Source organism: Theropithecus gelada, chromosome 11, assembly GCF_003255815.1.
Source record: "Theropithecus gelada isolate Dixy chromosome 11, Tgel_1.0, whole genome shotgun sequence".
In the NCBI taxonomy this organism is placed as follows: Eukaryota; Metazoa; Chordata; class Mammalia; order Primates; family Cercopithecidae; genus Theropithecus; species Theropithecus gelada.
Genome location: NC_037679.1, coordinates 110258774 through 110276331, shown reverse-complemented (window position 1 = coordinate 110276331; position 17558 = coordinate 110258774). Strand labels below are relative to the sequence as shown.

Sequence of the window (17558 nt, the reverse complement as noted above, 5' to 3'; positions counted from 1 at the left end):
CCAACAGTATTCAGTACAGTCACATGCTGTACAGATTCATTGCCTAGGAGTGATAGGCTACCCATATAGCACAGGTGTGTAGTAGGCTAGACCACATAGGTTTGTGTAAGTACACTCGACGATGTTTGCACAACAAAATCACCTAATGACACATTTCTCTGGACATATCTCCATTATTAAGCCACGCATGACTGCACATCTGTTTTCTATCATCACTTTTCTTTTTAAAATGAGCTGTAATATTTATTTATGATTTCATTGTGGAAAGATTTGCAAAGCACAAAAGAGTAAGAGGAATATTAGAAATGCAGTAATTCAACCACTCAAAGCTAAGACTGTTAATATTATTTGGTATATTTCCTTACAAATTTTTTGGCACACATTATATTAGAGATTAGTATAATAAACTCTCCTGTATCCATCTTCTAGAATCAATAATTTTCAACTCATAGCCAAAACTTGTTTCATCTCTACCCTCATTCACATCTTTTTTCCTTCTTGTTGTATAATTTTGAAGCAATCCCAAATCTCATATTGTAATAAACATCAAATATTTTAAGACATATCCCTAAGATTGTCATGCATTTTAATATATTATGTTTATATGGCGTGTACAAAACCTCATATACTTATTTTCATCTATTTCTGATTTCAAAAGAAAGCTATTTTTTCAACTGAAAATTTAAAAAAAAATTTTTCGTGGTTTTTTTAACCTCTTGTTACCATCACTACTGGCACCCAAAAAATGACTTGGGAAGGAAAGATAACCACTTTGGAGACCCAATGCTTAAGCTATTGTCTCTCTCTCTGAGCACCTCTCCTGAAGTGAGAATGCATATTAAGGGCTTTGTAGAGTAGGAGCTACTCAGTTTGATAAGATTAATACTGTCAAAAATGCCTAACCCTTATTCAGGACCTACAAGTCAGCATTGGACTAAGCACTTTACATGTAGTATTGCAGGTCAGTGTCCCAGCACCTCTGCAAGTGAATAATGATATTATTCCCATTTCATAGAGGAGGACATTGAGGCTTGGAAAGTTTAAGTCATTTACCTAAAATCACAGAGATAGTAGATGGCTGACATGGTATTTTAATACTATCTTGTCCAACTCCAGAGCCCATGCTCTTAACCTTGATGCAAATTTTATACAAGTTTTCTATAAGGAACCTAATGAATTACACAGAATCACAGAATTGATAGATTGTCATATTATCTAACAGAGGCCACACCTCAATCCAAAATTTATCAGAAATATTCAATTTGGAGTGAAATTAGGGTGAATACATTAGGACACTCAACTACTAAGTAATCAAATTCTCCTTGTAGCTGGGTCAAGGTATATTTTGTCATATTTTATTCCTTGAAGACATCTGTAAATTGTATCACAGTATATCTTACTATAATAACCTTAACAAAGTCCAACCCAAATTTTTACTGTATCAGTAAATTTTCTTTGATATATGATCAACATCAATTTGAACAGTCTCTATGAAAGAGTTTTCAGGAGGAAGTTCTAAATTCTGACCTCTCTTTTTCTCTCAGTCTCTGTAATATCATACAGATTTGTTCCAAGCACCGTCAGAGGAACCTCCATGAATTTTCTGACACTGTTCAATGGATTTGGCTGTTTCACAGGCGCACTGCTGGTGGAGTTGGTATATCTCATCTCAGAAGGTAAAAATAGGTTCGTGGCATGCTTATATACATTGAGTTGATGACTAGGGAACGGGGAGACCAAACCTTAAGAGAGGGGCTTTGCCAGTGCAGTCTTTTTTTAATTGATCCACTTTTGCAATTAAGATAGAATTAAGATAGGAAATACACTCTTGCTGTATTCATTAATTTCTGGGAATTGTTTTTCTTTTGATAGGAGGAGGTAATTACAGAATGTCATGCTGTCCTTAGTGTATTTTAAAACAAACTGGTCATTATATTCTTATTAGATCTTTCAATGAGGCCATATGCAATAATGCCTCACAGCTGGCATAGACAGTCTTCAGAAAAAGTAAGACCTGTGTAAATATAGGGGATAGGGTACCTGAATGATCTTTTTTTTTCTCATGATTTGCCACAATTCTCGTTTATGCAATCAAAGAGAAATTGTGAATTGAATAATAAATGATATTTTAAAATTTTCCCAGTAGAGATTTTGGTCAGGAGAAACAACTAATCTGAAAAATTCAAACATTATTTGAAACATTAAAGTATCTACTAAAGCAAATATTTGATTAAAGCAAATTTTAAAGAACTACTCTTTGGTTGCATGTGTTGAAAAAATAACAGCCAGACAGGATGACAATAATGATCAGCCATCACAGTGAAATGACTTTGGCTCTATTTTAAATCTGGACTTTTGAAATTTTGTTCTAAAATGTTAATATAGCTTTAATTTAATTTTAATGTATGTTTGCTTATTTTGTGGAAATGATCACAAATGTATTCTCTACTTTCAAAAATACTTATAGTTGTGCACTGAAAATGATGTAAAGAAAGTGTTAGTTTCTATTCTCTTATAACAAACAAATCTAATTTACCTGCTTTCAAACCATGGAAAAAATCAACTTCTATGAATGAGACACTCCTTTTAACACTAAATCTCCATTCAAAAAATATTTATCAAGGACCCGCTCTGTTCCAGGCACCATATTGGGCACTGGTGATACCATGGCAAGCAAAATAAACACTTGCAAGCCCTTAGGAAATTTCCAGGGGTACAAGTAAGAATGAAATTAAAAGTGAGAAAGTCAATGATAGATATAATAGCAGAGTTCTTGGGGAGAAACCTACTAATCCTTGATTGATGACTGACAAGGTCAAACTCTGCCCTTTCCTCAGTTATCTGAGAAAATTAAGATGAACTGTGTGTTGAGTATTTACTACGTACTAGGTCGTGTGCTACATGGAATTGTGTGAGATATGGTCCAGTTCTCAAAGAACTCAAATTCAAACTGCGATAGCTAACTGTGTGAACGGCGGCAGGTTGCTGACTTTTCTAGTACTCAGATTCTTTGTACATAAGCTACAGACAAAGCACTGACATTAAGATTTTGTAAGATAATCTTGCAAACTCTTAACATATATTCACACCTGAAACATCTTCAGTGTTGAATGTATTTCCTTTCTTTACGTTACACAGCAAAGATATTTCCAAAAATTTGCTAAAACAAAATTTCTAGAATCAAATCACATTTGACATATACATGAAGAACTGCAAAGTCAAATATTACTACTAGTTTATCTTTTATATAAATTTCAATGTTTCATATGCATGCTTAAGCAACTTACCCAGAGTTAGACCAAACATCCTTGGCTAAGTTCTCTCCAAGGCTACCTTCACTTTTTTTTTTTTTTTTTGACATAAAGAGTCTCACTCCAGAGGCTGGAGTGCAGTGGCACGATCTTGGCTCACTGCAACCTCCACCTCCCAGGTTCAAGCAATTCTTCTGCCTCAGCTTCCTGAGTAGCTGGGACTACAGGCGCCCGCCACCACACCCAGCTAATAGTAGAGATGGGGTTTCACCATATCGGCCAGGATGGTCTCGATCTCTTGACCTCGTGATCTGCCCGCCTCGGCCTCCCAAAGTGCTGGAATTACAGGTGTGAGCCACCACCCTTGGCCACTACCCTCACTTTAGATACTAGCCACAAGTTTGGAGATTCCTGGGGCTGTCATCACCTCTGACAAGCTGTCTATAAATGTGGGGATCCCCACAGACTCCCTCAGTATGATAATTTGCTAGAATGATTCATAGAAGTTAGAAAAGTACAATACTTACAATTACAGTTTATTATGGCAAAAGAATACGAATCAGAATGAGCTAAAGAGAGAGGCACATGGAACAAGGTCTGGGAGGGTTCCAAAAGTGGAGCTTCCTTCATCCTCAGGTATGCACTACCTGCATCAATATAAGAATAATGCCAACTAGGTGAGCTCCCCTGAGCTTCACTGCCCAGCGTTTCTATTGAGACTTTATCACATAGGCAACATTGATTGAATCACTGTGAGCTCAATCTCCATCCTCCTTCTGCTACCCAGAAGTTGGGCTGGTATATGTGGCTCAAAGCTCGAAACCTGATTACGTGGTTGGTCTTCCTGGCTGCCCACTCTCCATTCCGGGTCATCTGATTAGCATAAATTATCTATGGGCCCTCTCCATTCTGAGTTGCCTCATTAGCATAAACTATCAGGTGGGGCTGAGGGTCCCACCATAAAAAACAGATATTCCAACCACTCAAGAAGTTGAAAGGATTTAAATTACCTCCCAGAAATCAATCCAGGCAAATGTTTTAATCACACAACTATTCTTACAAAAGCATTTCACTGAAAATCTAAATTTTTACTGGCAATCTGTATAGTATAGTAGGAGCTGTTACATGCATTATTGCATTTATTACAACAACCTTATATTATTATTCTCGTTTTTTAAATGTAATGATTCAGGCAGAAAAAAAATGAAGTCAAGTTCTCTAGTCATCACAACCGGTAGCTGACAGAGATCTAATCCTCTTGGCATTCTGAAACCAGTTCCAACATTGATTTCAATACACCAAGGAACTTGTAGGAATCCCCAGATGTAAAGGTTTTTAAAGACTTTTGTTACTTTTGCAATATAACCTCCGTGGATGGACGTCTGTATAATATTGATAATATTCTAGATACAGTACAAAGGTGCAGAAACAAAAGTTTATATAATTTTGGCACAATTTGGTGCCCATGACAGGAAATTTACCAGGGACACATGGTGAGGACATCTTAGCAAGATGGGTTGTGGGGTGGAGCACTTTCTAAACTGTGCTCAAGAGAACACCATTTAAATTACCACTAATCAATTTAAGCTACATCTTCTTTTAAGTGTATTCTTTCCAGTTAATAATAATAGTGTGTTATATCAAATTATAATCCCAATAAATTACAATCATAGAGTTGAATGTTGCCTTAGATCTCAACTAGTCTAACATTGTACCAAACACAGAAAACGTAGTAGGATAATCTAGTGCTGAGAAAAATTCTCTACTTTGAGATATAACCTGAGTGTGCCCATCTAGTGATCACTATGTTCTACAGAGTAAGTCCGATTCTCCATTCACATAGCAGCTTTTCAAACATTTGATAAATACTTGGAGAAATAATATCATACAGTGGTTAAGAGAATAGGTTCTGGAGTCATACCACCTGAATTTGAATACAGGTAGTCTAGCTATGTGTTCTCAGTTTCTATTTCAGTAATGACAATAAATAATTCATTATGTTGTTCTGAAGATTAAGCAATTAATATGCATAGTATTCAATAAAGATGGCAATCATGACCCTTTCTATTTTATAGACAAACCACCCCTGTCTTTTCATATTGCATGATTCCTTGATTTTTCACTATCAAGGCCCCTCCATCCATTAAACAAACAACAGCTTATCAGTATCTTTCTTAAAATATGGCTTCCAAAACTGAAGATAATATGAGTACAACCAGGGTACAAAATGGGTACAATCAAGATAAGTATGTTACTTTTATCAACCTGGACTCTCTCTCTCTCTCTGAATGTCAACAGCGATTTTGTTGACTTTTTCACAGTTGCATCCTGCTTATGGTCAATTAAAACTTGAAACTTTTTTTAATTTTCAGGAGTTGCTTTCAGCTCAGTTCTACTCATCACAGTTCTTTTTTCTAATTAGATGCAGCACTTTATTTTTATCTTTAATAAATGTCAACCCATCATCCTAAGTAATAGACATTTTTGAAAATTGATTCTGTGTTATCCAGGGAATTACTAATCTTTACTTGCTTTGTGTCATCTGCAAATTTGGTAAGCAAGTTCCTAGACTTCTTCCAGGTAATTGATAAAATTTTTGAATTGGACAGGACCAAAAAAGAGTCTTACAGAAAATTCCTAGACCCCATTGCAAGTTAATGACAATCCATTAATCCTCTCCTTTTGGATATAATCAGTTCCCAATTCACCTAATTACTATCATTCAGCCCACATACTTCTCCATCATTCACTAAATGACATCACAGGAGACTTTTCATAGGTTTTTCTGGAAATAGGATAAGTCTCTTTGTGACAATCCCTTTAGCCATCAGGATAGTATTCCTCAATGAAAGAAATGAGGTTCATTTAGATGATGTGGTTATAGTAATCCTATACTAGTGTAACAAATAAAGGCCCTAAAAGAGAGTGGCCATAAGCATGACTTTGGGTAGGTCAGTATTATACCCTCTAAAACTGGGTTTTCTTAATTAAAAAAGGAAATTTTACTTCACTTTTCTCAGAGAGGATGAGAGAATAAAATTAAATAAGATATTTGAAACTTTTCTCTGCCAGAGATTATTTTTAAATACAAAATTGTCATACATTATAATGGCTCATTTGGCCAAAAACAAGATCAGTCCACTCAAACAAACAGACCAATTTTTTTGACAGAAGTGACCATAATGAAACAAACACTATAATTATATATTTAGGCACCCTATATCCTTCAGCATTTCTTTTAGTATATAGGATATTTTCAACCTTTAAGGATTCATGTCAGCTGAGCATGTGTGCGTGTGAGTGTGTGAGAGTGTTAGGATACGATTGGAAAAGAAGATCAGCTATCACAGTCTTCCAGTCTCCAAGCTGCATTAGTCATTTTTAGCACCATGATGGAGAATGGTGTGAATGCGGTAAATTCAAAAGATTTCTCAAAACTTGACTGTGCAGACAGATAACTGTTAGAGTGACATTTTCAGTATAAGTGAGAAAACTGATCCTTCTGGGATCTCTAACTCTGAGTGCTTTAAAGGAGAAGATACAAGACTAAACTCATCCTCCTACACTAATCATTTCAGGAATAGTTTATCTAAAAGTAGCAATGCTAATATAAGGGAATGAAGAAGTCAGTCAAACTGCTTATTTCGACTCTATCCCATTAGCAACAAGATCAATTTCCTCACACTCCTGAATTTGAACTTACCTTTTCATAAAAAAAAAAAAAACAGAATTCAGTAAAAAATGACATCTTAGTTATGGACATGCAGGTGATTGAAAGATCCAAAGCAAAATATTTAAGACAAAAAGGGATAACTGGGCAGAATCAAGAGGTCATGTGGTATATCTTCTTGTCCCTACAAGTTCTTTCTCCTCAAAATTCAGGAAAGGGGCAAATAATGTAGCTGTCTAATTTCCATCAAGAGTATTTTAAATTAAAAATGAGATCACCTGAAAGACTCATTTAAATATCTATGATTATTGAGGCCACTGGCAGTTATGTCAGCATGAATCACTGAGTCACTCTTGAAACAGGAATTTGCAGTTGCAGCAAACTTGAAAGAAGAAAATATGCATCTGGAAAAGTATTCCAATTCCATTTCATGGGCTCATGCCTATTATCTAAGAGATACGCTTCTTCAAATTCAGATCTATGCCTCAGGTCCAACTTCATATGGGATTTGGGCTTATAGATTTTTAGATTCAGAGGGGAAAATCAGTGGCCTACTGCCATAATTCACCCTTAGCCAGGCCCATACTCTACTTGTCAACTGGTTTAGTGCCAGTGTTCCTGTGGCTAAGTCAGCAGGGCCCCAACAACTCCCATAGGCAAACCCTGCTCTTGGTCCTCAGTCAGAATTTGAAGCAAAGCCCCCCTCATACAATGGTTTTATGTATTTCAGATACAATTTATTCTACATCCTTAACTTTTTACTTCACAGAAACCCCCAATGCTGCACAGAGGACTTTGAGTTTATAACAGCATCAGGAAAGAGCCAGCTTTAGACTGTGGAAAGCAACAGTCATTGCTGTTGGCTCACGAGAGGTAGAAAAGGCAGACATCTGAGTCAGATGAACCTGAATTCAAATGCAACTCAGCTCTCAATGAGCTCCTAGATCTTGAGCTCATCACTTAACCATACCGAGTCTCAGTTTCTCCTTCTCTAGAATGGAGTCTGTTTCTCTTTCTAGTCTTCACTAGTAACTTACCTTTCAAGCTTTTTATGAGGACTAGAAGAAATAGATAAAAATCACCAGCTAAATGCAGATGCACAAAAAAGAATGATTTTGTTGTTATCTTAATTTGAGTGGTACCTCAACATCTTCCAAGTGGGCTAGATGTATTATAGATATGATGTTTTGGTATGGCACTTAATTCTCCAGAAAAGAATAGATTCCATATTTGCAGAGTTCAGTTGTCCTGTTCAACTTCAATTCCAGGTAGAGACTGGGAGGCGATGAAATTAGAAAGTGCTCTGAGATTCTTCTTGGCCTCATGTACCCATGTAATTAATGGACCCTCCTACGCATGGCAAATTTGTAAGTCTAGGTGGAGTTACAGACACATGAACATGCACATTAGGAGTACCTGGAAATGGTATTGAAGCTGAAACTAGAAAGATGAGTGCAATTTAGCTTGGTAAGCACAGGAATGAAGGATTTCTGGTACACAGCACATATATCAAGGCCCATAAATAAATAAATGATAGGTGCATAAGAGGAACCCAGAGAAGGCCAGTAAGCTGAAAATATTCAAAAAAGGAGGAAATGGCCTGAAGTCACATTGGAGAGTTAGGTAGGGGCAAAACCACGTGGGACCTTTTAATACAGGGATTATATGTTTACTTGAATGTTATAAGAACGATAACATTCAAAACACCAATGACCTCCTGGTGTTTGGGGAAGATCATTATGGATGCAGTATGATTTTGAGGAAAGAAAGAATAATTTGGGAAAAACAAGGAAGTACAATTGAAGTAATCCAGATAAGTCTGAAATAGTAATGAACTAGAGAGGAAGTAGGTAGATGGAGCGAAGAGAATGGATATAAGCTATATTTTAGACGTAGAATCAAAGTCTTAGCAATGGCTTTGAGAAAGTCAGGAGACAGTAGGATGCAAGAGGGAGGAGGTAGTATCAGGAAAGCATCCCAGGTTCTGCCCATGAGCTCCTGGGTGGGCAAAGATTCCATTTACTAAATGGAAAAAACTGGAAGAAGAACAGACTTTAAAAGTTGCCATCCATTTGCTTTTTAACACATTGTTTGACACACTTGTGAGACATCCAAATAGAAATATCTGGAGGCCAGAAAAAAAGGTCTTTGTTAGATATATAACTATGAAACTCTATGGCACAAAAATAACGTTTGAAACCATGGTAGTGAATGAAATTACCTAGTGTGAGTATTAAGAATGAGGAGAAAAAGAAGCCCCAACATTAGAGGTTGAATGGAAAGGAACTAGTTTGCCACAGAAAATACATAGCAGTCAGAAAGCTGGGAGAAGAGAATTATATATGTATATATACACACATATAGGTGTGTATATGTATGTAAATATGTATATGCATATATGTATATTCACTGAAGATAAAGAAGATGATTTCAAGAAGAGAATGGTAAATTGTGTCAAATGCTACTATAAAATCAAGTACGATGAAGAATGGAAGGTATTCCTAAAATTTAGCAACACTATGATACCTTTAATAAGAGCCATTTCAGTGGTGAAATGAAAACTAGATTGAATTAGGGTGATGAATATCCAGTAAATGGAAAAAAAAAAGCCTCATGTTTAAAGAACTCTTTTGAAGAACATGAAACTGAAGAAGATTTAAGAGACAGAGTAATGGCTAGAAGGGGATGTGGGTGGAGTTGCCAGATTTAGTGAATAAAAATACGAGATACATAGTTAAATTTGAATTTCAGGTTAACAAATAACTTTTTGGTCTTTAAGAATATCCTATGCAATATTGAGGACATACCTCCTTATACTAAAAAATACATACACCTTCTTATACTAAAAAATAATTCCTCATTCTGAAATGAAAATTTAAGTGGGAACCCTGTATTTAAAACCTAAGGTGTGGGTTCAAGATACTTTTTTATTATTTTATTTATTTGGGGGGGGGGTTTAGAGATGGGATCTTGCCCTCTCATCCAGGCTGGAGTGCAGTAGCAAGATCATAGCTCACTGCAGCCTTAAATTCCTGGGCTCAAAAGATCTCCTGCCTCAGTCTCCAGAGTAGGACCATAGGCACACACCACAGCGTGGCTAATATTTTTTTCATTGTTTTAGAGATGTGGGTCTCACTAGGTTGCCCAAGCTGGTCTTGAACTCCTTGCCTCAAATGATCCTCCCACCTCAGTCTCTCCAGTAGATGGGAATATAGCAAAAGCCACCACACCTAATACTTTATTTCTGAGAGACATTTGAGTGTATTTTTCTGATAAGAATACCTGGGGTAAATGGAGAAGTTAAAAATGCAAGAGAAAGAAGAGAGAATTGATGGAGCTAAAGACTTAAGGAAAGGAATGGAGGACTCGGTCAATGACAACCCAGAGAGGGTGACTTCTTATTGGAAAGTGGATACTCCTTTCCTGCACTGAAACAGAAGAGAGAAAGGAGAAGATAGGCACAGGTGCACACAGATGCATAGTTCTGATATTGGGAAGATCCTGGAGCCTTCCTTTGGAACTCTCCATTTTTTTATGAGGTATGCAGTGAGCCAACTGTGAGAGCAAAGGGAATAGGATGAGAATGGGGAGTTGGAAGAGCAAGGATTACCAACTTATTATGAAGGTATGAAAAGATGATTTAGAAGACAAATGTTAAGATCGCTGATGGTGGCCGGGCACAGTGGCTCACACCTGTAATCCAGCAGTTTGGGAGGCCGAGGTGGGCAGATCACCTGAGGTCAGGAGTTCGAGATCAGCCTGGGCAACATGGTGAAACCTGTCTCTACTAAAAATACAAAGATTAGCTGGGAGTGGTGGCGTGCACCTGTAATCCCTGCTACTCAGGAGGATAAGAGAGAAGAATCACTTGAACCCTGGAGGCAGAGGTTGCAGTGAGCCAAGATTGCACCACTGCACTCCAGCCTGGAGACCAGGCAATCAGAGCAAAACTCCATCTCAAAAAAAAAAAAAAAATCGTTGGTGGTGTTGAAGGCCCCAATCGTGTTGGTGATCATGAAGAGTGATCCCAAACTACCTAAAGCATGAATTTGCCCAGTGATATTCAGAAGCTCAATGCAGGCATAAAGATGTCTCATAGATTTTTAAATAGCCTAAAGAGCACAAGACACAGGATGAAAGGCACAAACTCTACTCTTAAAGTAATTTGGGGTAAAGGTTTATTTTCCTCCAAATATGCAAAAGATAAGAAAGGCTTTCTTCTAAAATTATGAAATTAATATATCTACACTATTAGTAGAGTTGCAAATGAAGAACCGACTGTATAAATAAGCAGGTTCTGGGCAAAAATCAGTGTTGTTATATCCATGAAATTATTTAAATTCAATATTTTACTATTTTAAATAACCCCACTTATAGACTGATTAATTCAGTCACAAATACATATTAGGTTCCTACTATGTGCAAGCACTGCTAGATGCTGAATTAATAATACCAAGTCTGATGTTTAATTAATAAGAAGAACCTTATAGAAATATTTGACACTCAAATTAATATCAGATATATTCATTTGACTAATGCTATTACAATTACAGTTCATAGCTAATGGCATTATCGGGCTATTATCACAAAGCATTACCTCTCTTCTAAAACTCATTTCCATGATAATTCATTGAAATCATCATGAGAACACACTATCTTGATGGGTTTTTACCTCCCAATGCTCTTCAAGAGAATGAACTCACCCTTATAAGAAAGCTGGTTATGCCAAATATCACTCATGCCTGTTCTCTCTGCAGTTCAGGTGAACAATGCCCAGCAATTTCCCTACAATTTTGAAAGACACAGTGTTCCTTCCTGGAAACAGCAGCCTGACTTAATTTTTATCCACAATTCCCAAGATCTGGAAATGCAAATTAAAGTCGTGATGCAGGCATTATTATCTGGAGCAAAGTATTGAGCATGTTCAGATCTGAGGCCCAATCTCAGTTCATCCAGTCACTCAACAAATATTTATTCTGTCCCTTTTCCATGACTTTAGGCAAACGGTTCAGCTGCTCTGCCTTTGTTTCCTTGTTTATAAATTGAGGGTAATAAAAATTTGAGTCCTTATTAGATAAATATGAAAAACTGGTAGAAAAGTCAAAGTTAGAATACAGTGGTTAGGTATTATTTCCTTCAGGTATCATGAAAATTAATGTGTTTTAAAAATTAACTCAGGTAGGAGAGCTATGAATCTCAAATGAAGCATTTAAATCAGGTTACTGAAAGGAGGAAGGAAAGAAATTAACATTTATTAAGTGTCAGTTATATGCAGACCTTGCTATATGCATTTCATGAAGATATTATTTCATTAAATCTTCACAACATTTCTTTGGAGGTAGATATTTGTAGCCCCATCATATATAAGAGGAAATGAGCTCAGAAAGTTGCATAAGTTGTCCAAATCACATAGTAATGGTGGATTCCTGATTCCAAAGCTCTTTTTACTACACTAGTTTTATTTCCTGTGGTACAGAGGCACATCCACCCTGGAGACAGACTGCAACATCTTTTTAATTGCACCCTTTTTCGCTCCCAAGCAAAAAGCACATAGTGAAGTAGAAGGCGTGCCTCAAATAAAGCAGAATATAAAATCCATTTCAGTTTTGTCTCCACAATTTTGGACTTTTGCTAGAACACCAGCACTACAAAATAACTTTAAAAAATCTAATGAAGTCTGAGGGAAATAATTGCTCACTGTCTCTAACTATCTTTTGAAGAGATTCCAAAAGGCACATTTTAAGATTTTCATAGTTCCATTACATTCAAAATAAAACAGTAGTTTGTAAAGAGGGGAAATATTGCATCTTTCTCCAAAGAGAGATAACAGAAATCTGCCTTGAATCCAAAGCAATATGCTATGGCACTTAATGCCACATATACTTGAAGTATCCAGTAAAGCTCTGATTTTGGTGGAAGATGGACTGACATATTGCTGAAGTGAGGAAAGGTGTTTATATATGTATACACATATACATATATATGCACATATATATGTGTGTGTGTGTGTATATATATGCACCTTTCCTTTCTTATGGTATATTTAGGTTATTTCTAATTTTTCGTGCTATAAATATTACTAAGGTAAGCATCCTTTTCTATAATCATTAAGTACATAACTTATTCCCTCCTTAGACTAGAATCCTGGAAATGGGATTATTCCTTCAATGAGGATAAATATTTTAAATATTTTAAAGACTATTGAGAATTAAAGCAAAACTGACTTCTAAAAGACTGCAATTATGTGCCATTGTGAAATGATAACACTTGCCTCAAGATATGAATTTCAGTCCTTAGCATAATATTTTGATCTTTGTCTATTTGATTGGAAAAAGTTATATTCCACTTTAAATACTTTAATTTGTATTTTTTTAGAGTGTAAAATTGAAATACTTAATATTTACAGAACATTTTAATCTTTTTTATGATGTGCTTAGTTTTGGCCTATTTTTCTTTGGGTCTTTTTTTGTCCGTTTACATATGCTCATTATACTTTAAGAACATTGTGATTTATGTCATATTTATTGCTAGTATTTTCCCAGTTTTAACTCAACATTTTATTTCATAAATTTATTTTACACAAGTTTTGCTGCTATATGTAATCAAATCTGTCCACCATTTTCATTATGATTAATTTCATTGCATTTATGGTTGTAGAATTTTAATGGTTTCACATTTTGGATTAATTTTATTATTCATGTGGATTTCATTTTGGTTTCATTAAAGAAAATACTTATTTGCTTCAAATAACCAACATTCACAACAGTATTTAATATAAGTTGTGAAAAGTTGGTTAAACTTTAAATATTTCCCAACGATACAGTAAGTGAAATGAAACTAATCAGTTTTACATATTTTAACATATTTTTAGGTGATCTTGGGACTGTTTCAGGGCTTTCTGGCCTGTTCCCTTCAGCTGCCTCTTTATTTTAGCTTAGTATCACTCTCCTTTTAATTAGTATAATAATTTTATGATATATAGTTTATATCAGTTATTACTCATACTTATCTTTTTGGTTATTTTTTATTTATGAAAACCATATTCTCCATGGCTTATACTTCTAGATGAATTTCACATTTTTATTATTTTTTTCTCCATTTTTTTTTTTGAGACAGTGTCTCGCTCTGTTGCCTAGGTTGGAGTGCTACAACCTCTGCCTCCTGGGTTCAAGCAATTCTTGTGCCTCAGCCTCCTAACTAGCTGGGATTACAGGCATCTGCCACCATGCCAGGCTAATTTTTGTATTTTTTTAATAGAGACGGGGTTTCACCATGCCAGCCAGGCTAGTCTCGAACTCCTGACCTCAAAGGATTGGCCCACTTCGGCTTCCCAAAGTGCCGGGATTACAGGTTTGAGCCACTGTACCCGGCCCCCCAGTCCTATTTTTATTTTAATAAAATGAGTAAAACTTGTAAGTTAATTTTAGAAAAACTAAAGTTTTTGCAATAGGTAGTGGTCCATCCAAGTATATAACATACTTTTTAAATTTAATATTTCAAAGTTGAGTTTAGGAAGGTTTTTTCTTCATATATATCCTGATCATTTCTTGTTGAAATTATCATAGACATTTTATACATTTTTCCTTTTTGCTATTTGAACTGAATCATTTTCCCTCATTACAACTCACTGAGGTGATCACTGTTATACAGGGAGATTATTACTGTTTATTAATGTGTATGTCTTCATCTGCATCCAATTTCATAAACTTAGTAAATTTATAAGAGTATTTCAGTTGATCCTTTTACTTTTTCAGCAAAATTAATCTTCAAATACATATAATTTTTATCCATATTTCCAATATTTACTCCTATGCTTTGCATCTTTCTCAGGACCCAGAACTTACAGGGCAATGGTAATACCAGAAGACAGTCACATTATATCTTGCTCATGACCTTAATGAGGACATCTTTTATTTTATTAAGTATATTTGCAGGATTATAAAGGATATTCCTTAAAGAATATTCCTTATTATATAAAAACTTTATTCTTGTTTTCTAAGAGGTAAACAAATCAGTTTAAATTTTATCGAATATTTAAGCAACTATTAAGATCACCTTATGATATTTCTTAATCATAAGAAACTGGACCTATCATTAGGGTGCATTTAATTAATAAATTTTTCAATATTAAATCATCTTTATATATATGCAATAAACAATACTTGTTGGCAATTATGATTCTTTCACTATGTTCTGGAAAGATCCAGAGAAAAGATCTATTTTTTCTGTGAAAATTAAAAAATGCCTAGTATCTCCCTTTTGTTCTTAAATTGCATGTTATGTTTAATTGACAAATAGTAATTGTATGTATCTATGGGGTACAATGTAATGTTTCAATACCTGCATACATTGTGGAATGCTCAAATCAGTCTAATTAACATATCCATCACCTCAAATAATTACCATTTCTTAGTGGTGAGAACATTTACAATCCACTCTTTTAGCAATTTTGATATATACAATACATTATTATTGACTATAGTCACCATGCTGTATAATAGATCACCAGAACTAATTCCTCCTGTCTAACTCAAACTTTGCACCTGTTGGCCAACATTTCCCCTTCCCCCATCCACTTCCCTTCCCCACCTCAGCCTTTGGTAACCACCATTCTACTCTCTGCTTCTATGAGTTTGACTTTCCTACATTCCACATATAAGTGAGATGATATGGTATTTGTCTTTCTGTGTCTTGCTTATTTCACTTAGCATATTGTACTCTAGATTCATCCATATTGTCACAAATGACAGAATTTGTTCTTTTTTAAGGCTGAATATTCCATTGTGTATATATACCACTTTTTAAAATGTATTAATCCATTGATAGGCACTTCAATTGTGTTCATATCTTAGCCATTGTGAACAGTACTGTAACAAACTGAGTACAAACATTTCTTCGATATACTGATTTCAACTCCTTTGGATATATATCCAGTAGTAGCATTGCTGGATCATGTGGTAATGCTATTTTTAGTTTATCAAGATTCCACCATACTGCTTTCCATAATAGCTGTACTAATTTGCATGCTCACCAATAGTGTACTAAAGTTTCGTTTTCTCCACATCCTCATCAACACTTATCTTTCATCTTCATCCTTTTTATAAAATTCTAACTGGTGTGAGGTGATATCTCATGGTGGTTTTAATTTGCATTTCCCTGATGATCAGTGATATTGAACAGTTTTTTATACACCTGTTGGCCATTTGTATGTCTGCTTCTAAGAAATGTATATTCAGGTCATTTGCCCATTTTCAATTAGCTATTTGGGCTTTTTTCTTATTGAGTAGCTTGAATTCTTTACATGTTTTGGATATTAGGCCCTTACCTGATATATAATTTGCAAATATTTTTCCCAATTTATGGGTTATCTCTTTCACTCTGTTATTTCCTTTGCTGTGCAGAAACATTTTAGTCTGACACATTCTCATTTGTCTATTTTTCCTTTTATTGTCGATGCTTCTGTTGTCAAATTCAAGAAATCATTACCTAGACCAATGTCATGAAGCTTTTCCCCTGTTCTAGTAGTTTTACAGTTTCATGTCTTACACTGAGGCCCTTAATCTATTTTGAGTTTATTTTTCATATCTGCTATAAGTGTCCAATTTCATTCTTCTGCATGTAGATATACAGTTTTCCCAGCACCACTTATTGAAGAGACTGTACTTTCTCCTTTGTTTGGGTATTAGTCTGTTTTCATACTGCTATAAACAGCTGCCCAAGACTGGGTAATTTATAAAGGAAAGAGGTTTAATTGACTTACAGTTCAGCATGGCTGGGGAGGCCTCAGAAAGCTTACAATCATGGTGGAAGGTGAAGGGGAAGCAAAGCACCTTCTTCAAAGGCGGTAGGAAAGAGAATACTGAGTGAAGGGGGAAGAGCCCCTTATAAAACCATCAAATCTCCTGAGAATTCACTCACTCTCATGAGAACAGCATGGGGGAAACCACCCCCATGATTCAATTACCTCCACCTGCTCTCTCCCTTGACACATGGGGATTATGGGGATTACAATTCAAGATGAGATTTGGGTGGGGACACAAAGCCTAATCATATCAGTTTGTTCTTGACACCTTTGTCCAAAATCAGTTGTCTGTAAATGCACAGATTTATTTCTGGACTCTATTCTGGTCCATTGGTCTATGTGTCTCTTTTTATGCCATGCTGTTTTGATCCTATAGCTTTGTAGTATATTTTGAAGTCAGGTAGTGTGATGCCTCCATCTTTGCTTTTTGCTCACAATTACTTTGTCTATTTGTGGTGTTTTGTGGTTCCATATAAATTTTAGGATTGTTTTTTCTATTTCTGTGAAAAGTGTCATTGGAATTTTGGTAGGGATCTTAATGTCTCTTTTTAAAAAAATCATTCTTTGTAACTTTTTCCTACTATTATTGGTCTTTAATAGATTTCCATTTCTTCTTGATTCAACTTTGGTAATTAATGTTTATCTAAATACCTCATTTCCATAAGAGTTTTTACTCTAAAGTAGCATACTCATAACTAAACATTGTTATCTCCTCTGTATCTGTTGTGACATATTCTGATTGGATTTGTCAGTTTTATTTATTTTGTTATATTTTCTCCAATGAATCATCTCTTAGAACTATTAGATCTAAAAAAGTTTAATATATTGATTTCCT

General features: G+C 35.3%; 1 protein-coding gene across 1 annotated transcript in view; it reads left to right on the top strand.

The window, feature by feature from the left end:
* The window catches only part of SLC15A5 (solute carrier family 15 member 5), a 92454-nt gene that overhangs the window by 62551 nt on the left and 12345 nt on the right, over window positions 1–17558 (top strand). Inside the window, exon 7 of the mRNA XM_025403405.1 lies at window positions 1545–1676. Within this exon, the coding sequence (XP_025259190.1) occupies window positions 1545–1676 (132 nt within the window). The remainder of the gene's footprint in view (window positions 1–1544; window positions 1677–17558) is intronic.